At 39.0% G+C, this 25,897-nt stretch overlaps 1 protein-coding gene across 3 annotated transcripts in view; it reads right to left on the bottom strand.

The window, feature by feature from the left end:
• LOC136430671 (disintegrin and metalloproteinase domain-containing protein 12-like) overlaps positions 1-25,897 on the bottom strand; it is a 57,908-nt gene that overhangs the window by 31,302 nt on the left and 709 nt on the right. For all 3 annotated transcript variants that reach the window (XM_066421465.1, XM_066421466.1, XM_066421467.1), the window contains exon 2: positions 12,788-12,903. In XM_066421465.1, the coding sequence (XP_066277562.1) occupies positions 12,788-12,903 (116 nt within the window). The remainder of the gene's footprint in view (positions 1-12,787; positions 12,904-25,897) is intronic.

Raw genomic sequence — 25,897 nt, 5'->3', positions numbered from 1 at the left:
GCCCATCGTAATCTTTAACAAGCTCGGTTCGGTTTGAACTCAATTTCCAAAATGATCATGAAGTGAATGGCGTCAAAAAGTCAGATTTCACAGAAATTACTATCCATTTCTTGTATTCTCAACAAAAATGTGTCTCTGTCTTACTAAATTCCGCCGGGAAATGACTCCGCGGTGGAGGGCAAAACGTTGGCCGAGACATGTTGTTCTTTGGTCCGCGACGCCATCTTTGTTTCAGCGCGGCATAACGCTGACTTTTCTAAAACACGACGCTTCTGTGTATGAATATTTATAATACTCTCATTATTGATGAAAATTGATATCCTTATATTCTTGTTATTTCCATGACTCTCACAAACCTTTATTGGGCTCTGCTTGCTTTTAATCGCAGACGCTGTGCGTTCTGCTCCACTGTTACCTTTCGATGCGGTCGCGTGCTCGGCGGCGGTATCACAACTTTCCGTTTTCATCCTTCAGTTGTCAGATCGAAAACTTTTTGCCGCTTTAATCCAGCGGTTGGCGCCCAAAAGAAGGCTGGGGTCAGCAGGTGTTTTCTAGGTTTTTGTCCTAGGCCTTAAAACCTAGATTTTATACGTGTGTGTGTGTGTGTGTGTGTGTGCGTACTCTTACTTTAACGTAATGTGTGAATGCGGGAGGGCGCTGCGAGTTCATCGAGGCAGACATTGTTTTTAGTCAAAATTATGACAAACGTTTGTTCACGATGTAACGATATACAAATATTACAACGATAACAGAAAATGTAATTTCTGTAGGATCTTTCTGTCAATGAGAATTGAACCTGGTGGGGGTCATGCTGTCTAAAATCACATAATTTTCCATCCATCTACGTAGTACACTGTATTTGAACACCTCGACCTGGAAACAATTTATGATTGGAATCCTCTTCATGGCGACCACCTGTCCATTGCGACCGTTTTTGCTCGGTCCCCCGGGTGGTCGCCTTGGGCAGGTTTGACTGTAATCCTTTGTCTAAATCCATGTACCCCCATATGGACCCGCTTCTATGTACTTGCATGGTCAACTTCGGGCACAATTTCTTGCTAACGGTGGACGCGATAAGCTTAACGAAAGCAGTGGAGTGACTATTACACACTCAGAAAGGTACACAAAAAAGTTTGAAGACTATCGCGTCTGGGGATACAGAGATTTTGGTACTTTTGTAAGAGACATTGAACTCTCACATTGTTAAAAGGGTCCTCTGGGAATTCAAGAACTCAATTGCTGTAATGTTCGCCCTGCGTTCAGGCTTCAACTTATGGTAAATTTGATAAAACAATCTGGATTGAAGCATAACAATTTAGTCTCTGATGGATCATAATACCCGCTTCTGGAGTGGAATGCTCCTTAATATTGTGATACAGTTGTTCTGCCAGTCCTAACCCCCCATGACTCAGAGTGACAGTCTGACTTACAGTTCCTTTTATTTCAGAAAATTTCATTCTGGTTTTTTTTTGGGGGGTGAGGGGGCACTGATACACGATTTTTTACACGGCCCACGTTTCTCAAATACCGGCTTAGGGAGTTTCGCCGCCAAGGGAGTTATGTCGCAGAGGGAGGATCAGTCCAAGAAGTCTGCGAAGAAGGCTATTAATTGTGCAGTACCACACATTTCTCAATAGGACGAGGGCAAGAACCAGACTTGGGACTGATGAAGTTATGGAGCCACTGGTTCAGCTCATCCATCTGCTGATCGCCCTCTTGGATCAAATTGCATTTCCCATGTCAATCTTCCCAGTGGACTCAAATCTGGACACACCAGAAAGGAATTGTGTATACTGAAGATTTTCAATTCAAATTTCAAAGATCCAAAGACTATATAACTTAGGGCTTTTGACTTGTCAAATAAAGTCATGTGCAACCTGCTGCCAACTGCGCATGCCTACAAAGCTGGCTATAGAGCATTCATACAGACTTACTAGTACTATAATCGGTAATATGATACAATTTATCACGAATCTATAATTCAGCAGCAGGGGGGATAGCTCATGGCCATACATGTACCGATAGTCATGTGTTACAGAGGTGGATGACCCTTCGCTGGCGAGACTAATTACTGACAGATTTACTATCGTAACTGTCGTAACAAATGACTGCATCATGCTGCAGGTGTCCTTGTCCTATCCTCGCACGTGCAACTGCAGCATGCAACAATGGCAGCAAATTTCCGCTGAGGGCATCTTTCCAGTTCATCTCGATCTGTTGAAAGATACTTTTCAGTAGTCAGCGGGAGTCCATGAAATTAAGAAGCACAAAATAGTGTCACAAAAATGTGAAAGCCATGCTAAAAGTTATGCTTCAAGCGAACGTTCAGTGGTAGAAAAGGTTGGTGAACTCTAAATAATCTCCGAATGGCCTAACCATGAACCATATGCGTACGTGCCACTGCAGGGTGTCGTCACATTTCTTTTGATGTCATATAAATTATATATAATGAGCAGTTTGAAGAAAATAACACATGATTTAGGGTGCCTTCTCTGACAGCTATGTTTTGTTTTGTTTTCAAATCATTATTAGTTCCTCTCAAAAAGTAAACTGCCCAAACATCTACGTTGCTTGGCAGAACTTTGTGCTCTAAAATTAGTCCCTCTCTGGATAATGTCTGAAATGAAATTTTCTGTTTTTGTTTTGACAGTTTTACGATACCGTAACAATGGTAACATAACACAGCCCAAGGTGTGGCACAATTACCTTCCTCCATCACACGAAGGTGCCTACAGCATCTGACCATGAGAATGGCTATAAATTTTCACAGAAGGAGATACTACTCTTCAGCCTTATCCTCTACTATCTCACGAACATAATCCTTTCTTCAGATATCATCTTGAAAGATTTCAACAAAACGACCCCTACAGTTCCAAAATACCACCAAAACATTACTTTGCAGCAGGCAAAAACAGGGTATGGATCGAAGAATTCGAAAAAAAAAAGGAATAATTGGCCAGGAGAGTTAGTCCCAGGGCTCTAGCCAGTGCCAGTTTTGCCGTAAATTTATGGAACAAATTCTATATTTGTCAAATAAATAATAAAGTTTTGTGGTGCTAAATTTCATTTATTTGCCGATTGTATACAACGAAGGCCCACATAATTTTTCACCAAAAGAGATGGCATTATCAAAGCTTTGTCTACCTGCAAAACTTGCCCCTCAAAATGCTGGAGATAGAGTTTCAGAGGGTCAAGATTTCACAATTTTCCAGGGGAGAATACCCCAGGACCCCCCCTAGAATTGTCGCGACGTAGGTGCAACGCCTCGCGCCTTCGGCGCTCGATATGTTATGTAAATACAAATTTTTGGCCTTACGGAATAAAATTCAAGGCTGGCTAGAGCCCAGGTCAGTCCACAGTGAGGTTTAACATTCCACCCTCTGGCTGCCCAACAGGTCAACCCCTTTGGTAGCCAAACTCCCCAGGCAAATTATTCTCCCTACTAGCCAGCTTAGTCAGTCTGGAAGAGACTACAAAAACATATCGGTGAGACATGCTGATGGGGCTGATAGGTACAGCTGGCGTTTGAAAACAACACTTAATTATACAACACTTATAATTGTATGAATATTTAGAAGACTCCTATAAATGACAAAAATTAAGATTCGCATTTTCTTTCCATGAATCCAACAATCCTTTATTGGGCGCTGCTTGCTTGTGATCGCCGACTCCATATATTCTACTGCACTACTACTGTTACCTTTTGATGGGGTCGTGAGCTCGGCAGCAGCGATTTCACAATGTTACATGTACGTTTTCAACATTCAGTTTATCCCCCCTCCGGTGGTCGGAGCCTAAAAGAAGGCTGGCGTCGACCAGGGCTTTTTCCACAGCCTTACTTAGATTTTATGTGTGTGTGCCTTACTTAGATTATGTGCTTGCGTGTACTATTTGATGTACGGTTGTGACGGTTCCCACCGTTGAGTCATTCCATGCCAGGCTGGAGGCCTGCCTGCCTTAGCACGGGACCGCAACTCCCCCTCCACTTTGCCCCTAATGGGGCTATATGGAGGTAACAATGATGTAGAATGTAGATGTAGGATGTGAATGCGAAAGGATAATTATTGCTATTCGATCGCGAAGAGCAGACATTGTTTTGTAGTCAAAATTATCACAAAAATTGTACACGATGTAACGGTACATAAACCTTACATAACAGAAACTGATGGTAGTCTAAAATCACTTTGATTCCCTTTCACTTTTCCATCCATCTTTGTAATACTGTATGGCAAACAATTGACAATAAAACACATGTTATTAGTCGATCCTCTTCAAGGTGACCACCTGTCCGACTGGACTGCTTTAGATGTGCAAGAGGTAGGTGTGACATGTCGTTTGGTGTAATATAACCAGCTACTGCCGCGCTGCATGCCCGCAAAGCTGGTGTGCTTTGCCAAAGCTATAGAGATACAGATACAGAACTGATGTGATACGCTGCGCGGCGCAACAGCTACACATGTACACCAGTTTTCATGTAGGTAGTATTTACGGTACTGGTGATTACGTTTTCATGTGAGAGCGATGAAAGTCTTCATCTCTATAGACGGATTTAGGTCATATGCAAATTTTTGCAAAAGGTGAGAAGTGATTTATTGATCATCTGTGAAAACAAATGATGGATGGCATTTCTATATGTACATGTAGGTGGCATGGCTAGCTATATTCCATCTTTAACATTGGACATTTGCCAAGCCCTAGTTATTTGGAAGGAACAGTTTATAAGCTGTTGGCCACATATCTTGGGAAAAGTAAACCCAGACCATAAACTGTAATACAAGTGTATGATGTCAACAACCTACATTTTTCAAGAGTTGGCATGCCCAATGTGTGTGGTATGGTTTGACATTCTCACAACAACCTTAATGATATACATGTATATGCACTGTGAGAAATCGGTAACATATCATATCATATATTGGTGTAACATTGTCCTAAAGGTAACAAAGGGCTTTATTCAAAGTGATGAAAGACTTAAAGTGAAGACCACCTGGTGGGCTCACAACAATAGCACACCTGCGCAAGATGTGAGGACATGCAATTAACTTTTAATCAGGTGTAAAAATAACTATTTTCAAAGGGAGAGGTCAAACAAGAAAACAGTCTACATGACATCGGCAAAACCAGTGTATGAAGAGCGGTTGTAGATGTAATCATAGGAAATGGCGATCTGTAGTATGAAGTCTCAATTTGAAGAAAGAGATTTCCGACTCTGTCTTCTGAAATATGACCGACTCTGAGAGGAGGAATTTGTACTAAAATGGTACCTATATGATAGGAGATTGAGATCCTTACCCCAAATTGGATCTGTTGTGACTTAATCCACCTAACCAATTCTTCCTGAATTTGGGGATGAATGTGAACAATTACAAATGACCTTGATCCTGCCAAACGTGACCTTTACCACCAACACGTGGATACATCATTTTCTCGCCAATAGCCCACGAAAGGCAATTTGTCCACATTGACTGCAAGCCTGGGTAAAAAATTGTCTATCCCTGTGATCGATACAACACAATGAAGGTAGGTTTTACCACATCTAATAGGAGGGTAAGGAAGGGTTTCAGCCAAGCTCGAATAATGTACGATCGATATTGAAACTGCAAGGAAAGACACCATAAAACCCAAGTGGCACACAAGTGTGTCCATTTAATCTAAGGTGCAACCACACTTTCTTTGAACAATTCTTTTCTCGAAGGATTTTCAGCAAGGCTATGGCAGAAAAGACTGTCGACATTTAGAATCTACGAGTGTCTTTAAATTTCTCATCACACGACAACTGAATTTTGTGCAATTGTCCCAGGAATGTACTCAATTGAGACTCAATGAGAGCCTGCGATTTGCTGCTGTAAACCTAATAATAGTATCATCATATAAGTGCCCACGCTATCAAATCTTGTTCAAGGGTTCTATTATCTAGCTATAGGGGTTTCTTACATCTAAATCTAGACCTATTAGCTGCATTGCACTACTTATATACCGGTAAGCTACTTAAATAGGCATCAAACTTCACCTCAATTGACACCTCATACTCGTAGAATAAGAAGAGACTGTGATCCCCCTTCTAAAATACTACATGTATAACCGACACTGGTCCATCAGAAATTCCATCTACCATTGTAGTGGGTTCTGATCAATAAGTCTTTCTCCACGCTACATTAAGTTTCTGCAGACGCTGTCTCTCTCTATCACCCCTGCTCTTATCAAAGTAGACATCGTGTAGAGTTAGGCTGTTAGGCCAAACTGCACATTTCTTCCCATATAATTTGTCACTTCATGTCATGGCGATAATGGATTTAATGATAAAATCAACCTTAATAATCTGCTAGCATGATGGCCATGGGCATGAGGTCTAACTGACATTTGTATTCATTACAATTTGCAGCGAGTAAAGAGATGACCTGTCCATGTCTACCTATGAACATATGAAATAATGTCAGGGTAGCGATTGAATCCAGGCGTAATCGCTGATTCAGGCTAGTAGAGATCACGATCAGAGTCTGTCCACAGAGACTCCAATCAGGACCTCTAACGACATGATGGGCAATTCTGCGGGTAGTGATCCTGATAGGAGTCTGTAAATTCTTCTGTGCTTGTGGATAATATTCATTTAAAGACAGACAAATTTTCGACTACAACAGTACAATTCAAGTCACTTTAGATCAATGGCTTTACTGCTTGAAACTCTGAATTTATAAATTGAAGACCACCCGAACACATTCCCAGCATGCTGACAGCAATATCTATTGACATTATGACTTAGGTCACAATCACTACAGGCAGAATCTGCAATCCCTACCCTGACTGATACATAGAAGCACAATTTTTGCAATCTTAAAATGACATGGCAGCACACAACAAGAAAAACAAGAACTTAGACTAGGAAGTTTTCCCTTAATTTCTACTCTGACAACCAAGAAATGGCTTTATCACTGCCTCTATAGGTATTACTTTGTAGTGTAACAGGTCTTCACATATTTCTTGTATGTTTTATTCCACACTCAAACGCTCCTAAACCACAAAACGAAGACCTATGACTATTACTCCCTGTAGCGATGTGGTGCCGCATCATAAACTGCGTCTCCAGATACCTCCCCAGGGACACGTAAATGGCCTGACTTTATGGCTGAAAATCGTTCTTCACGAGCGGTGTTTTACAGGCCGTTACTCGTGCTCGGACAGGCGAGAAGTACAGTAAGCTACATGTATGAAGGACAGGTCAAAGACATTCCGTGTCTGTGAAAGTGAAATGCAGCACTGCATGTATCTGTCTTAATAAGACTGCATAAGCCAGTGAGAATAACTGCCCTTCAGGATAACACACCAGCCTTGTAGGCATGAAGCCTATCAATCAATCGCAGTAAAAATAAAGTCAAGTTAAGCAATATTTTATCGTTTCTTCCATGATCACACTCAGACTGTTTTATGCACGCAGAAGCGTATAAAGAGCCCGCAAATAAATCAGGACTTCCCTACCTCAGGCGATGCGCAAGAGCAAATTAACGGTCTGTCTGGCAGCGAAATTAGAGGCAGAAAAGTCGATACCAGGTAATATACTCTACTGTTGGTAAGTCTGGGCTCAATAATGACATAGGGTGCAGAACTTTATTGCGGGTTACCAATTTTGTAGTCACGCACAGTGGCTGCTGTCTCTATAATTATACCACTGAGTCTATTCCTGCACCTTGCCTATTACCAAATATACCCTTTTTCATGATCAGTGGTACGAGGTACAACTCAATAAATGTTGTTGATTGATTTGTGTTGATTATGAATTTGTTATCAGATTCACATGTAAATGTGTAAGTAGTGATCATGAGATTGGATGCCTTTCTTTCAAGAACAAAAAAAAATTATGTCGGGTCCACATTGATGTCTTTTCTGAAATCTATGATGGATATAATTGTAACAGGTAAATCAAGTTTCAAGTCAAACCTTTTTTAGTCATTTTGGAATACTGTTATTGAAAAAACGCACTTGTAAGTCAAAGGTATACATGTACATTACTCACAAATTACTGTCAGCGGTGTTGCCGTATCAAATGTCAGCTCTTGCAAATGTAAAAGAGATTGCACATCTACACTTGTGTAACTGGCAATAATGCCAAATCATACAGCAGGTTATGAGACAGACATCCTATAAACGTTCTTTATTAGATGCTTAATTAAGTCGCCACAGGCCTTTTTAAAGACTCAACTGGACATGAATTGGTCTGAAACAGTTATTTACTGTGGACTACATCATGGTTACGTGCGTGCAGGGCAATAAAAATGGGCTGGAAAAGAATGCAGTCTAATATAGTATACAATCCACAATACAAAAGTTACTCCAGCATCTGGATGATTAAGTTTGCAAACTGTCCGACACTTCACTTAGCATCCAATGTCTTTCGTCAGGGACAGTCACTGTCACTCGCTAACGAAAGACATATGTAGCTAGCTGAAACATCTGAACAAAAACTTATTAAGTTGCTTGAGTAACCTCTGTGAAAATGAAAGCATCAGAAACTGTTTGCATGCCATCTACGTGCGTCTAACTCTCAGAGTGTGTGAGCCTGTCCCAGACAGTCTTCGCCTGTCAGAAACGGCCGCGGACACATTGTGTGTGCCCAGGGCATCCTGCCTGTTTGTTTGTTGGTCCCTGGTCATCTGAAACATCAGAAACGGTGTCCGACGGGACAATAAGATACTTAGTCACCCAACACTGGTGCTCCGCCTTTCCTGATTTCAAATATTTTTAACTTCTGCAAATGCCCAAAATTGAGTGTTAAGTTACAATTTAGCCATTAGCTGTTGACCCTGCCACATCAAAAATGCCGTCTACGCACATCCCAAGGGGCATTCGGCCCATCCCAAGGCAGTGTCTGCCCCCCACCCGGAATGCTGTCCAAGCGTCTGGGTGCCCATTCTGACATTGTCTCGGACCCCCCAGCAGGACTTGTCCAAACCGCCAATCTACATGTAGATGCGCCCAGGCTGTCTTCGACGTTTCCTCAGGAGATCCACAACCCATCCAAGGCTGTCTGCCATCATAATCCGATACACCTTGGATGGGCGTCACAGCGTTTGGTCGTCTGGGACGCTCTCATTTTCACAGAGGAACTTTGTGTATCTTACTACCTGGATGTCTAACCTTCTTTCTTTCTTTCTTTCTTTCTGTCTTTATTTATTTCAGGTATAAAAAACAAACCCATAGGAACACAATACATATTTAAAGAGCTATAGGCTTAACACAAACACCATTCACGTATTGGAATAGAGTGTTTCTTTTAAACATTTGGTTAATTGTGTCTATACATTTTCTGAACATTTTCTTAGATGATTAAAACAATGTTTATAGAACACATCGAGTGGGGCCCATTTTTAGTATTATTGATATCTAAATTCTAATAGCCTGGTATCCAGTTACTGTAGATGCTTCGTCTCTTTTCTCCTCTTTGCAAATACTTTCTGCAAAGAGGACAAGAGAGACTTGGCAGCTATGATATGTTTGGATAACAGGTTAGATCTATAACGGAGCAGACAGATATTGGCATATACAAAGCGATTGTCCAACAAAGGGGATAGATGACCTTCAGAAATCAATGTTTTTATCATAAACACAAAGGGGGGTAAAACTCTAGCTGCTTGGACCCGAATATTTCAGCTACCACTAAAGTAAGCCAGTGGAAGGTTATGTGCATCAAACTTCGTATGTCTTAAAATTGTCGCCATTAATTGCAAATTGAACAATAGCTGTGGCGATAACAAATTCTTGCCACGTGCACCAAAATGTAGCACAACATCTTGGCAACAAAATCTAGTACAGTTTTGAGATGATATCATTCTAATTTCTGTCAAAGGTTATAATGTTGATGTTATCATAATACAGTGAAGGGTATAGATTGTCATTATATCAACCCCTGGTAAGCCAAGAGGTTTCAGGTATCGTCACACTTAAAGGATTAACATTGCACAATGATAAAGATGTGTATTAGCTGTAATGATAATATTTCCTACTTTTTATGATTTTTAAAGGTTCAAATGGAATTGGACTCTGATCCATTGTAGGTGACCTAGTTTCCTTTCAGCTAGTCATGTATCGGGAAAGCTAGAGACACCAATATGTGCTTAAGTCTTGGTGTTCCACTTCCAATCCTCCAAATGACTCACAATCAAGATTTGGATATGTGACAATCCATACACCGAGTTATGTGAAGAATCTATCAAACGTGATATGATTCAATATACATAAATATATCATGTCACATGATATGGCTTTTTAAATCCTAATTGAAGTTTCAAGCTATCTAAATCCATCATTCTTTTACAATTTTACGACAATTATCGTAACAGAAGATGTCTGGACGCATCTAATAAGAGCTTAACTCATAAAGTAAAGGTCACTGGTTATAGAGAACTCATCTTGAAAACAATATAGTTTCATAAAAGAACTGCGGAAAAATCAATAGGTTTGTGACCTTTGGCAAATACTGCTAGCAACTTACTGGGCCACTCTAATTCTCTCTTTTGGTTTAGAATTGAATGGAAAATCTGACCAAAGATGATAGCATTTTTGTTGATAAATAAAGTAAGCACTCCCTCAATAGTACATTTGATTGTATATGTACCTTTGACTAGATATTTTGCTTGTGTCTTCTACTTTTAATTCTCATCTTACCCCGTAAGCACATCGGAGGGGTCTTGACACAGGTCCCTAAAACTTGTTGTCCCATATCAACTTAACACTACCTGAGTGTATTGGTTTAACACTTTTCCGAAACATGTCGAGAAAAAATCAGCCTTTCTTTTCCCAATACAGAGTTAATGGCCTGAAAACCTCACTGTAATTTATAGGACACGTATCTCACCAATACTTTGAGCTGTAGTACTACAGCCTTTTTCTTCTTAATACGGAATTAACAGCCCGTAAACATTGCAGTAATCTATTGAACACGCATTTAGCCTGTAAGTTAGAGCAGTTAGCCAACCACACTCAGGTAGCTACCTGAGGCAACACTGATAGGTCATCCACTGGACATGTTCTGCTACAAGGTTTGATCGAAAGTCGATGCCAGACCACTCCTGGCCAAACGCCATTAGCCGCAGATATTGGAGATTGTGAAACACATTACCACCCCCCGGAGGACTGGCTACCTGAGATGTTATAGATTTTCTCCCGCAGGTACAATGGTGGAACTATTGGGACTGCCACTTTTATGGCAGCTAGCAATCTATGAACAGTTTGAAGTGCGAACAATACACCCGCTTTATATGAGGGACAGTTCTAACTTGCTTATTGACTCCTTACACAATTTCCTTTTTCCTGACTTCAGCACTTTGTAGATTGGTAGAGAACTTGTTGCAATGTTAGCAACCACTAAGTATTCTTCCTTGTAGAACCATGCAAGTTATATCTCCCAGACTGCATCAGAAAAGAACAATACTGGATCAGAAGGATATATATTTTTTGTATGTGGATAAAGATCCAATTGAAATGTGCGCCAGATTTTACAACACAAGCAAGATATAATCATTGCTTCAGTCATTCAATATTACATTAGAAGTCTGAACCTGGGTCATTGAACAATGGTGAAATATATATAAAAAAAAGACATCAATCTGCTATCTACATGTACATTTTTGCTGAAATTGAACGATTTTCTTCTTTTCATACTATCCTCAATAAAAATCAGAAAAATCCATTCTTTTTGCGTTACAGTGCATGCACACCGATTGGACATCAACATGCTGTCTGTCTGGCTTGGTATTTATTCCTGTAGTGACAGTCCAGCCTTATATGTGCACTTCATTTGTGGTCAGAAAAATAGAAGCTATATTATTGTAAGGTTGCATGTGATTGAGCAGGTCAAATCTATAGCTACATGTATATCATAGCAATGATGAACAAATGTATGTCTTATATCCTGCATTATTGCATCTTCACCTTCATTACTTTATGCCAAAAAAGGATTACCAATCTCAACTCTGGCCGAAATGACAATTTGTTTTCAAAAGCACTTGTAAAGACTTAGAATTAACAATATTCTCTTCCCAATCAAATGCAAAAGCTAATTAACAAATACTGTACTTGAAAACATAGTGACAGACCTCTGACAGATGTACATGTAAGTTTGGTAAATTGTTAAACAGTCCTAACTGTTAAGGTGTTGTGTTGAGTTATCACAGATGTAAGTTGATAAAAAAAATAAAATTGTTTCCTAGTGTTAATGTGATATAAGTTAATAAACTGTTTACTTGTATTAATGTGATTTAAGTTGATAAACTGTTAACTTATATTAAATCAATGTGATATAAGTTGATAAACTGTTTACTTGTGTTCATGTGATATAAGTTGATAAACTGTTTAGCTGTATTATTGATAAACTGTTTACCTGTGTTAATGTTATTTAAGTTGATAAACCATTTACCTGTGTTAATGTGATATAAGTTGATAAACTGTTTACCTGAGTGTGCAAATGTGATATAAGTTGATAAACTGCTAACTTATATCAAATCAATGTGATTTAAGTTGATAAACTATTTACTTGTGTTAATGTGATATAAGTTGATAAACTGTTTACCTGTATTGATGTGATATAATAAGTTGATAAACTGTTTACCTGTATTGATGTGATATAATAAGTTGATAAACTGTTTACCAGTATTAATGTTATATAAGTTGATAAACCATTTACCTGACAGGTGTTAATGTGATATAAGTTGATAAACCGTATATACCTGTCTTAATGTTATATAAGTTGATAAACTTTTTCCTGTGTTAATGTGATATAAGTTGATAAACTGCTTACCTTTGTTAATGTGTTGACGTCCCTCCTGTGTCTCCCTCCTAACCTGTACGCCTCGACTTCCTCGTAGTGCCTTAACTTCCCCAGCTGGCGCGCCCTGCCCTGTAGGCTCTGCCATTCTGTCAGGAACAACACACCAAGAACAAACATTAGAACACACCTCTACATGTACAAAACATTCTGCCTTCTTCTTCCTCCTTCTTCTTAGATGTCTTTCTCCAATGAGGTGAAGCATGTTGCTTTTTTAAGTACATTATATAGCTAGAAGTTCAATGCGGCTTTGGTACAGCTCACATTTTTTTGGTCAACCAGGTCACCCCTAGCTACTCTTCTCGATAAATCATAATTAATTGTTGGGTTCTTTTACTTTCTATGTGTTCAGTTTTTATGCTTTAGGCTTACACCTGATCATGAAGTTCACCCATACACAGGCTTTACGTCACTGTCCAAAAGTCCAATTGCAATCCCTTACAACATGTCCGAGATGGGGTGGACGCTATAGCTAGGATTGAACTTCAGTGCCCATGAAACAGGTATTGATTTGAACAAAGTCAAATGGGTGTTAAAGATTCCTGGCTTTGTTACCATTTTCTCTCTATTTTTCAGCAGAAAACCTAGGTTCTCTTATCCTGAATGTCATCAGATACATTACTTGTGTCACATATCAGTAATATCATCTTAATTAGAACGATGCAATTATGGAAGAATTGTGAGCAATGAGCAATGAGCTGCTTCAGAACGAAAAGGTCAGAGGTACATGTACAAATCCATTAGTGTTCTACAGATTAGTTTACAAATTATTTAAGAAATTAGCAGGTATAGTTTGGTAGCCGCGCACTAAGAGGTAAACCAATAAGAGACTGCTGCCTGTCAGACTTGGGATATTATGAATATAATTTGTCATGACCTGAGCTAGGACAGTTTATGTAAAGTTACTAAAAACAAAAGAAAACAAAACCACAGACTTCACGCAATGAAAAAAAGTCAATGCAGCACTGATGAAAACCAGATCCAGAACTGGTCCACAATCATCTAATGACATAGACAATTGTCTTTGTCCAGGACTATCGTGTTGTCTCAGCATCATTTGTAACTGTCAGCTTGGCATGAATCATTAACGAGACAGGCGCTGTTTATCACACTTAAAGTAGTGCATTTCACTACTTCTTTCAGTCAAAAATTGAATAGTCAGCTTACGCAGGTTATTGCGTGGGGAACAATGCCATGGCTTAGAGGGTGAAGGACTCAGTGATCAAGGCAGTACCAGACTGCCCAGCTGACCTTCAGCCAGCCTCTTCTTATAATATGCTTCTCTATGATTTGATAGGTGGCCTTTTCTGAGAGCCCTAACCTTAGCCTTTCAGAGTCCATCCATAGGAATGGACAGCTATTACTAATTAGAACAAGTCAGTTTACCTTATCAGTGGAGACAGGTTGAGGGGGGTGGGAGGAAGCCCAAGCCTGCTTCACAGGTGGTTGCCAGTTCTGGGCTGATTACATACAGCTTTCTGGCTGTATCTACTGACAAATGGATTGCTACAATCTACCTGAACAGCCAAAAATCATAATCCAGTTGCTTGAGTACTTAGTAACTGTTTTTTGGCATATCTTATTACCTGGATGTCTAACCTTCTAACATAAAATGTGTCCATTTATTACATCCTGTCACTCTAAAATAAACATGACTAGAATATGGAAAATATATTACTATGAAAACACAGATTATAGGATAACCTGCTTGGACAGACAGACCAAAAACAATACCTCCCTGTGAATTAATAACCTCTCCCATTGACCCCATGACCAGGGATGTCTGTCAGATGAGGTGGATAAATGACTAATTCTACCAACTATGAAGTCTTCCTGTCACTCCCAACTCTGACCTTTTGCCCTTCACTTCTTGTCACTCTGCGGTAAGATGTGCCTACACATAAGGCATTGAAATAACCATACAAACACAGACAGACACATCAAAAATAATACCTTCGTACACAGAGGTGACAAAAGCCACAGGGACTTCTATGAAGGCCACTGCCTGTCCTATATTGGGATGGCCCGGGGATAGACAGAGTGATGAATTATGATATCTTTTATCTGTGACATGTGCAGAGGGATGTATCATAATGTGCAATGAGAAGGACGGTCCCCACTAAAAATTCCTGTTGCAACCAACTTAAGTCACGAAACAGACAGACAAGCTGCAGACATCTACACAAAGTTGGTCATTTATTACTGTCATGTACCATAGCAAGTGCCATGGCAATGTCAAAACTACCAAACTTCCCACTCTGTCACCAAAGCTACCAACATAACAATACAACATCTCTTATCAAGCCATGCTAGAAATTCAAGTGGTAATTTTCAGAAAGCTTGCGAGTACATTATGTATTTCTGTCGCTTTGTCAAACAGACAATAACAAATTTTGAGGAAAGTGATCATGAAGAACTTTAGCCTTAGTTTTTTGTTTGTTTGCTATGGCAACTAAGAGAAAATTTGGACATGCTGTATGATGACAAATGATTGAGCAATCCATACAAAGACCTATTGATTGGCATGGCATGCATTATAACAAGCTCATTACCCCCACAAATTGCCAGAAATGTAACTGATGTGTAAAAGACAGGTACAATCAATTTCAGTCTTAATAATTGTCCTGACTAATACCACATATAGGTCTGGAATTTTTCCAGATCTTGTGTCTAAATGTCATGTTGCTCAAAATAATCATCAAATCGTTATGGGTTTTAGTGCCAGAAGTATATGTTTATCTTTATCTATAAACATCTATATCTATATCTATCTATATCTATATTTGATACCAGGAGGAGTATGTTATGAAAGGCATATGTATTTGTAAACTTTGTAAATATACTACATGTATGTATTGCTATTATTTAGCTTCTAACATCCTAACATGTGCTTAGATTATGTATTTACATCTATTTTTCATTACCAGATTGTGCCAAAATCAAAGTTTGAATGAATATAATATAATATAATATATATCAAACAGTGTGGTCAAGAATATCCTCATCTTCGTATAAAGGTTTTTCTGAGATATATGCAATAACTGGGTCTATATATACATGTAACCAGTAACTAATGATATAGATTTTGTAACAGGAAAGGCGTGATATGACTGCACAACAGAGTGATGTTCACTGTGACTTTTTTTTAAGGGTTCAAAATACTGGGGGCAAAATTGGAGCTATGCCCTTGCTTTAGTAACTGTATCAATGTTCTAATTTACTTCAAAATAACCACCTGCAGACTGCAATTTGCAGAGAGATTTTCAAGATTGTAGAAGAAAAATTCAACAATCTGCAATTTTGCACAAGAGAAAAAAATTAAAATTTTGTATTTTTCGTGGGCCGTGGCTATGATTTTGTGTCACAGGTTATGTGATCTAATTACATATAAGAACCTTTTTTTTATTCCCCACAAAAATGTAATGTCCTTATCAGAACTGAAATTATAAAAAAAGGGTGTTGATTTGATTGTTTGAATAGATACCCTTTTGCTGTTGCCAATTCAATAAAGCTAAAAGTAAATTCACTTTTCATTTGAATTATTTTTCACACTCGTTATATTTTTTCCTGTTTAAAACTTTGCTTGCAAAAATTAGAGGTAGAGTAAGAGAAGAATGACAGGCTATGTTGCAAAGCTAGATGTGATGTAGTTATAGGTATTATTTGATTAAGAAGGTTGTAGTATGGAGGCTTGTGTATTTGCAGAAAATATTTTCGAATTGCATAAGAAAATTTTGACACTGCAATATTGCAAAACACTGGAAAGCATTTCTACAACTGAATATAGTGTACAGCAATGTTATTCTTGACATTAAAGCATTGACATATAAAAGATAATACAAGTTACAACCTTTGTTGTAAAGGTTTGAAAAGGTCGTATAAGAGACAAGTAGTAATACTTGTAAATAGATTTTGCTGACAATGTGACATTCTACTTAAGCTTATGTTGTGCACACAAAATTATTTCTGTGCACCAATGAATTTCAAGAACTGTAAAAAAACCTTATAACATGAACAGTCACTGTGATAGATTACAACTCCTTACAGTCAGTGGGTAAAGTGATGTATCCTAAATCTATAAACCATACTTTAAAAAAAAATGGCATTGCATTGTTGCACTGTCTGGAAAGGAATTCTGCTTTAAGTTTGACACGTTCGCAAATAACATCTCAATTCCACAACGCTCAATTGCAAAATACTCTTTCTTACAAGATTTTTTTCTCATAAGAATCCCAGTAAACTTCTGATCATTTTCAGTATTGGTTCAAGACAACATCAACTTTGACAGACACAAAGAAGTTGCCACCTGGGCTCAACATTAAGATGTCTCAAAAGCCATGGCCAAGACTACATACCTGTACGTGTGACAGACATTCTGACAGAGACACAACAAATCACTAACCAATGGTAGCTGTCATCATGATGGAAAACACACTGTCAGAAGAGGCACACAGTACTCAGTAACGGCACGTTTCGAACAAGAGTGCTACAAATAGTTAGCTTTTAAAGTTTTAAGAAAATGTTCATTTTGGATACTCCGTATATTGCACAGTATTATCTCATAAAGTCCTGATCACATCTACATGTACTCTGTATAATGTGAATAGTTATAAACATAGACATTCACTTATTATTCATTCATAATTCTAACATTATTGTATAACTTTAAGACATTACATGCCAGCAAGTGACTCTTTCACTCTTTGTCCAAATATTTCATGGCACTAAGCCACTAAGATATGCCAGCCACTATGTCTGGTACAGTGTGTTAATTACTTTGAAACAAGCAATCTATATTCTAACCACGTCTTGGAACAACAAATGTTGGGTACAGGGACACAATCTCACAAATAAACATGACCTTACAGTCAGACACAGGTGCTGAAGCAGTGACTCAGCAGCAGCATCTTCTAAGTCTTAAAGAATTTTAAGCTTTCTTTTGTTGAAAGGTTATTTCACTTCTCAGGTATTGTTTAGTCTTCAGGCTTCCTGCTGTGACTTTGCAGAGACAAAGGCGAACAAAAAGACAGGTCTGAAAAAAAGTACCAGTAGATAATCTGTACATAAAAGTAAGCGTAAATGATACGTATAACTGTCCATTTCAGCTATCGTTGCGATTATTCGCCATTGCGGAGTAACCGGAATATTTTACTTCCTGTACTTCCTGCACCTGCCGTTTCGTAGCTTCATGTGTCCAATGAGAAGAGCTGCGTGATGAAACGCACAAACCCCGCAAGGATGATACCTGTCTGATCAGACAGGTATTATCCTCTGTATGACAGGTCGCCAGACAGGTCGCCATCCAGATGTATGGCGACCAGTCATGACTGGTCGCCATACATTTGTCGTATGACCTACAGTTCTGTATGTCCTGGTATCCATGTGTGTACATGATACTGCTTGCATTAGATATCAAAAGACACTACCAAACTATTTGGAATATCTAGTAATTGAACTTTCAAAGTTTTGATATCTTTACACCTACATGTATATATACAGTATTTATCAATCCCCCATTCTTTGTTCTGAAAACAGCATTGAATAGGCTGTCATTTTGACTTCCTGCACCGAAAACATAGCCCTCTTAGTGATGGCAATGATCCACAACAGAAATGTCAAGAAGTTGGTGTTTTTCCTTCAGTTTAATTGAGAAACAATAATATTGTGACAGCTGTCACACATTGATGCACATGTAAAATGTTTTGAACAACAACAATTGTTGACAGTGGCATTATTCCCAAAGATTCTTTTCAGACAAAATGTTTGGAGTGAACACACAGAACCTGGCGAAGAATGACCTGATACAATATTTGCAGGCATGGGAATAGTTCTATTGTTTACTATAGGTTTTTAGCTTCAAAATTTCTGGTCTTATTTAGTGCAAACCTGAAAACAGCAAGATGGAACAGTAAATTCCATAAATTTGGACCAGGCAAGTTTTGCTCATTTGGAATGTTAAATTATCATTGCAAACAGATGAGAACTACCTGAATGTAGTATAACACATGTTTACTTATTAGTTATACATGCTATCTTAGAAGACAAATAAGGACAGTTCGCAGCAACAATATCCACCACTTGAAGTCAACAACCTTGACATTCAATACCCGCGCCTTCCCGACGCCTCCCTCTGACCCGACACACGGTTTTGTCAGGATGTCCGACAGAACTGTTCTAGAAATTCTAAGCCGCTGTTTTGTCAACAACAATTTCTTTTCTTCAACTTTGAACACAGAAACAACAAAACAAACTGAAGCATATTTTGTTCTCTCCTTTCTGCTCTGCCTTTTCCCACTGCCCTAGCTGCACATGTAACAGGTACAGCTTATCACTCACTTACATGTACTCATTCACTCTCACTCATTCACTCTCTCTCTCTCACTCACTAACTCACTCAATCACTCACTCACTCACTCACTCACTCACTCACTCACTCACTCACAGGTGACGATGTCACTACAAAGATTGCAGACAGGTGACTGTCCCTACAAAGGTTGCAGACAGGTGACTGTCCCTACAAAGGTTGCAGACAGGTGAATGACACTCAGAGGAAAACTCTGAGTTCTCTCTCTTCTAATGTGTGCTCTTAGTCCTGGGGTGATACAAAACAAAGAACATACCCTTATTAACTCTTAGCTTACAGCATGCTATATATTTAGTAACCCATGAATTGTAACAACAAATACAGACAAGTGTTGTCTTAAAGGACCAGAAATATACACAGGTTAAGCGTATCGAGGAAATGTATCTGCTGATACTTTCTAACGATAAACAAGTAAACACTTAATATACTAGCTTCACTCAAATCACGGCTAGAAATACCTTTGAAACTGCATCAAATAAATAGGAAGAACTTGCAATTTCCTGGCTAAAAACAGACTCGGTATCATGATGAATACCGGGTAACAGAAAAAGGTATTTAGAGCACCCGGCATGTACTTGGCATGCAAGTCAGATGAGCAACAGACGGACACTCTCCAGACACAGGCCTTCTCTCCACTAAAACATGCACTGTTAATGTTTGAATAAACATAACACGTATAGTTAACATCGCCAATCCCTGGAGGCGGCTTAACCATACTGTTTACATGGCATGGAAAGGATTTTCCTCCCATTCATTATCAGGAAGCAACATCACCTTAAAATCTTTTAAGTCCCAGGTCTTTCAAGTTGGTTTTACAACAGCCTGGGGCTAGTAAACTGTGATGGACATGAAGATAACCTGTCTCTAGCAGCTGCTCAGGCCCAGTACGGAGATCTTGGAGAACATGAATAGGGATCAGAGGGAATGAAAAGAAAAAGGAAGGAGAAAGACAATATTTCCAGACAGATGATAGGACAACAAACAAGAGGAAAAGAGGAAGAAAGAAGGAATGAAAAGAGGATGGGAGGAGAGAGAAATGCACAGATGACAGGCAGAAAGAGAGAAGGAACAAAATATGAAAGGAAAGGTGGATCAATGTCTGAAAGTTTCATTCAGTCCTCATTTTTGGGGGGTCAATCATCATCATCCATACGTGCTTTCGCGACAACAGGGTCATACCACCCTTTACGGGGTGACATACCCATTCGTTGGCTGTCATACAAGACGGGGATGCACCAGGTCTCCCGTCCGGGTGAATCACTCACTTTGAGTCAAAGACCTCTGAAAAGTATCCAGGGAATGGCCATGAACTATGTAATTACATTTTCTTGGGTCCAAAGCTACACATGCACATGTGTATATGTTTACACCTCTGTCCAACAGCTGTCAGTGTGTATGTGGTCTTAAAATTCTTCTCATTCTGACAAAACCCATTAACCCTGCCACCTGTCAGGGTGACAAGTACAGTGACTACCACAGTCGTAACATGATGTTCTGGGTGTATATACATGTACAGTGTATACATGTACAGTATAAGAACTCGGTATGTTGTACATGTACACACTGCTAGACCTGTAAATCATGACGTTTGCTACTGTTTAAAGTTAACTCCTTCTAGGTACCAGTCACCTGTTAAACATTAATCAGATTAATTCAATACCAATTGAAAGTTGCCACAGTTCCCCAATTTCACCTGCACCTAGTCTTGTTGTTCAAAGAAACCCTGCCTGTCATTAAGCCTATTGTGACTTCTTCATACTTCCCCAAACCTCACATTCCCCTGTATCTCCAATCTCACCTGGTATGTAGCCTGAGGAAACAATTTTTATTGTTCTTGGATGTGCCTCAGGTGGGTAAACAGAGTTGAAAGGGCAGAGAGACATGAAAAATGTCTGCATGAACTTAACCTTTGCAATTCATCATAATTGTATTTCTTAAGTTTTTGGGTCTCCATCAATACAAAGATTAGGTATGTACATAAAGAATAAGAGGTTTATTCAAATTTCAGCTTTGTTTCAGCGACCAAATTTTTTTTCTTTCAAAATGGGAAAAACAGGACAGGCTATTCCGAGAAGCAACAAAAAAAATTTGTGTGGCCTAATACATGGAAAATGTATTTTTGCGACATCAATAATTTGTGGTGGAGAAGTCACGCAAACATAAAACCACGGCAATTTCATTTCAAGATGTACCATAGTCTCAAGTCTAAGTATACATCTCTTGTTTCATCTATCCTCTAGTGCTACATGCCGTCGGGGTTTGCGTACACGGTGGGGATTGCGTACATGTATGCTTTCAACCAGCTCACGTTTACATACGACATTACTGACAGATTACTGGGGTTAGCGCACAGCATGTAAGTCAACAGGGGGGAACTGACACCCCAGACACTCAAAGGACACACTTCAGGATACTGCCTAGAAAATGGACATACGGGAAAACTCTTTGTTAGTCTGCATTAAGTTTGACTCATACATATGTAAGAGTGAAGCTAGTTCTAACATCAAAACAACACCATTCTTGAAGTTGTGGTGATTATTTACATTTGCATACAATCAAACATACCAAACAATATGCATTGTATAATATATATTTCAGTGGTATTGATACACAATATACTTCTTGAAAATTTTACAAACTTGGAGAAGATTTGTTGGATGTAACGTTAATTACAGACATGAACAGACAGTAATAGACAAATTTAGTATAAATAAAATTGTCAATTCCAAAAATTTCATCACTTCTTGCTTCCCAGTACCCAGTATGAAGAAACCAATCTTTTTTCAGTTATCCAAATCAGAAACCAACCAACAAATGAGATCGAATACATAGCTTCCTTCACTCTGAGGTAAAAAAAGACTTACAGCTATATACAGGAAGCCATAACAGGGTAAGGGTCACTAATTCAAGGTCGAGTTAACAATGGTGACAGCTAGCCTTTCCATGCCCCACTGACCCTCAGACCATGGTACATACACACACCATTGAGGGTGCACACTGGGAAAAGAAAAGCAGAAGTGGCAACAATGCCTGCACTTTCATTTCCTTTTCTGGGTAATACAATGTCAAGTATACAATGTACATCCTAAAAAAAGAAGTCTTGTACACTATGAAAGTCATTCCAATTAGTTCCATGTAACTCTGTTCATAGCGATGGAATAACATACCTTGTGTACTTAACTCCAAGAAAACGTAACTATTCAATGCATTACTGCATGGATGTATAGCACAACTTAATGCAATGTCATTTACAGCCACAACAATATAACTTGTTGGTTGTTGGATTTTTTATAGAAAAAAATGCTAAACTGGAAAAGCAGCATAAAAACAGAATGATTTAGAGCCCGAAGAGAGAGTTTGTACATCTATACCTGGAGCTTGTTACACAGTTTCAGAGTGACTATTGCCAGATTCCAGTCTTTCTCCCAGACTTCTATATTCAACTTGACCTTTTCCTTGATTTTGACTTTAAAATGTCAGAGAACCAAGGCAATATATCTAGTGTGGCCTTAAGACCCATTTGACCTGACAGTCTGTAAGAGACCATATTGAATCATTCTGAATCTAAAGTGATCAGGATTTAAAGTCACAGACTCCTAGATAACTGTCTCCTGCCCATCATGTGACTGAGCCCCCAGGATTAGTCATGTGATGTACTATCAGTGGTTAAATAGGTTTCAGCTCCACCCAACAGGCAATAAGGACACTCCAAAGGTCAGAGTTATCCAGTGGCGATGGTGTAAATTACAGGTCACCTTCAACACCTCCAGAAGAATATGATATACTGTATCTCTAGAAGTCGTCTGGCACCCTGGTACGACCTGCATCCTAGCCAGTTTATTTTGTGTTACCAGATAGAAATGCAGTGGTTCCAACTGAATTCCCATTGGCAAGTCCCCATTATCTTAATCTCATGTCTTCATAAATCATACATCATTCTGAATCTGGATGTCATTTGAAATGTTACAAAATGTGTAACAACTACTCACCAAGCCCAAGTTCGCTTTTTGCTGGTTTTTGATGTGTTTTTGTTAGGCTTTCTATTTTGACCCGTTTTCTTTATTTTTGTCTGGTCGGCCCACACTTCTCCCTACTACTATTACATCGTATCACTTTGTGCGGCTAAACCAACAGCACTTCAAATAATTCATAACAGAGTATACATCTTCACGATTTTTGTCTTATCAACTGACTGGGAGTCTTCCTACCATTCTATATTTTGTATAAACAATAACATGTAATTCTATCACCTACATTATACTCTTGTGTCTACTCAATCAACAAGACGTTGACTACATAATGGTCGATATGACAGGTGTCGTCTGTCTTTCCCAGTTAAAGACATTTTATCGTGCTGCTCGTTTGTCTATAAACTCGTTATATCGTCATAAACGGGGATGCAGGGTTGTATAATCTCGCTAACTGGATTTGTGCAGCACGCAAGAGAGTACTAGAAGCATCTTAAATTGAATTATAACACATTAAGTAGGCAAACTGAGGAAGAAACAGTTGCAGGGTAATGGAATAAAGGAATGAATAACCATTGCTATGAGTATGACTCAATGTTGTGTAGAAAAAGGTAGTAACATACAGAAAGAAAATTATAATTGAACTAAATACGACTAGCTGACAGAAGCAAAATGTTTCTGTTTTTTGAGAATTACACTTGATAATGTAACTGTAATTCATAATTGCACACTAGATGTAAGTTGCTTGCCAATCGGAAATGCATCATGGTACAAATGTATGATTACTCACAGAAACATTTTTCAGATATCTCAATTTAACATTTCACCATGGCACATTTTAGTTCTCCCAACGTTCATCATCTTTCACCAGTCTTCAAAATCACATCCTCTGAAATCTATTGAATTCTATACTTATCAATCAAGAGCCATTAACCTGGTGAAAATATCACAAGAACAAAACAATACACATTTTTAACAACTATTTTCCTAGAAAATTCTTCACTGAACTGGAAGGATCCAATTGCAAGGAAGTTTCCAACATGGACCCTATAAAATTTTGATTTAATGGACATAAGATTGATAATAACCTGTAAGTGTTATATATGAATTCATGAGCTGTGCAAGCAAAGCCTTCACCTGATGATGTCATGAACATGTAATTGAGCAATTGCATTTAAACATGACCTTAAAAGGGAAGCACGCAGGGTGCCATCCTGTACCAGGGGAGTGTGTTAGTCCTGGTCAGGATGACTGCTGCACTACATGTGTAGATGTGTGACTCACTCACACACCCATTGAACAGGAAGGCGGGTCTGAAGGGGTAAGATTACAAGTGTATCTGAAGCATACAGACACATTTCACAGTATATACATGTAGGATTCAGTGTGTATTGAGGAAAATTCCTTACCTTTTTTGACAAATACATTACCCTGTCTTGAGGACTGTGACGCTTTCCAGTATTTCACATGCAACTCAGGTAAGTAACAACATTTGGGATTCAAACTCCCTTGGCTTTGGCCCAGTTAGTGGCAAGTTTAAGATGATCACATGTAACCTGTCACATCCCAAATTATCACAAGTCAACCTGACATATATCATAAAGGTAGGCTTTTATACAACTCAAGGATTTCATCTATGAATAGACTGCAGAACATGGTTATAACTCCTGACAGGAATGTAAAGAATTGTTAAGGTTTCATACAACACTTTCCAGAATCCCCAGAACCCCTGTTTGAGCCTTGCAGGAAGGGCAGGGAGATGCCAGGTTGCATGGAGCCAGCTTCTTCCTGTAAGGCCTGATCAGCTGGCCACAACAAAGTCCAGTCATCACTCTCTCTGCAGTTATCACATCCCCAGGGATAGTAGTCTCACACCCAGGCACAGAAGACAGGATATACGTTTACCATCCGCAGTAGCATATAACACCCTATCATCATGCTTGAGGACTGATCTCTCATCATTCATAATAGTTAAACAGAAATAATGGTCTCAAACTCAGACACAGCAGATGGGCCATTCCACATACAGCATGTACACGGGTTAATAGCACACAACATCCCTGGTATCACAAGGCCTGAGTTTGAGGATATGACCTTCATCCTAGATAAAAGGTCCAAAAGGATGCTAGTCTCAAACCCAGGAACAGCAGACAGGATGTGCACACAGCGTACAAGGGCACACAAGGACACGAACATCCCTTCAGATTAGCCTGTATCACAAGGCCTGGGTTTGAGGACAAGGCTTCGATCTGAGATAAAAAGTCCCCAAGGATGCAAGCCTCAGACCCAGCCACAGCAGACAGGATGTAAAGTATCATAAGAAAGGTAAGGACATGTCAGCCATTCATACTAATCACTCAAACTTCATCATAGATAAATTTCAGTTTTCTTTTCATGAAAAAAATTCCTAAGGTGTGGAGTTTCTCCCCTTCCATGGTATGGAGTTTTATAGAATGTCAAGTTGAAATGAGACATTCTTTGGCTTCCTGAGTGAAAAAAAACTGTCAAACAGGTCTCAGGACTGTGGCGGTAATGGGGTCACATGTACTGCATCAGACGTTTCAGAACCAACATAAAACAGCCCTTAAGTAGATCTGGGTCTGAGGCTATCACTAGCAGCATACTGTAACTGACACTTCCAGAGCTGATGTTAAACACATTAAGGTCATTAACAGATTGTGCCCAACATAGATAAGTGTGAAAACATGATGACACATCCATCATGTTTATTAATTATGTGTTGTTTATTTT

The sequence above is a fragment of the Branchiostoma lanceolatum genome, chromosome 3, assembly GCF_035083965.1.
Source record: "Branchiostoma lanceolatum isolate klBraLanc5 chromosome 3, klBraLanc5.hap2, whole genome shotgun sequence".
NCBI lineage: Eukaryota > Metazoa > Chordata > Leptocardii > Amphioxiformes > Branchiostomatidae > Branchiostoma > Branchiostoma lanceolatum.
Note: the sequence above shows the minus strand (reverse complement) of the source record. Positions and strands in the feature narration are given on the sequence as shown.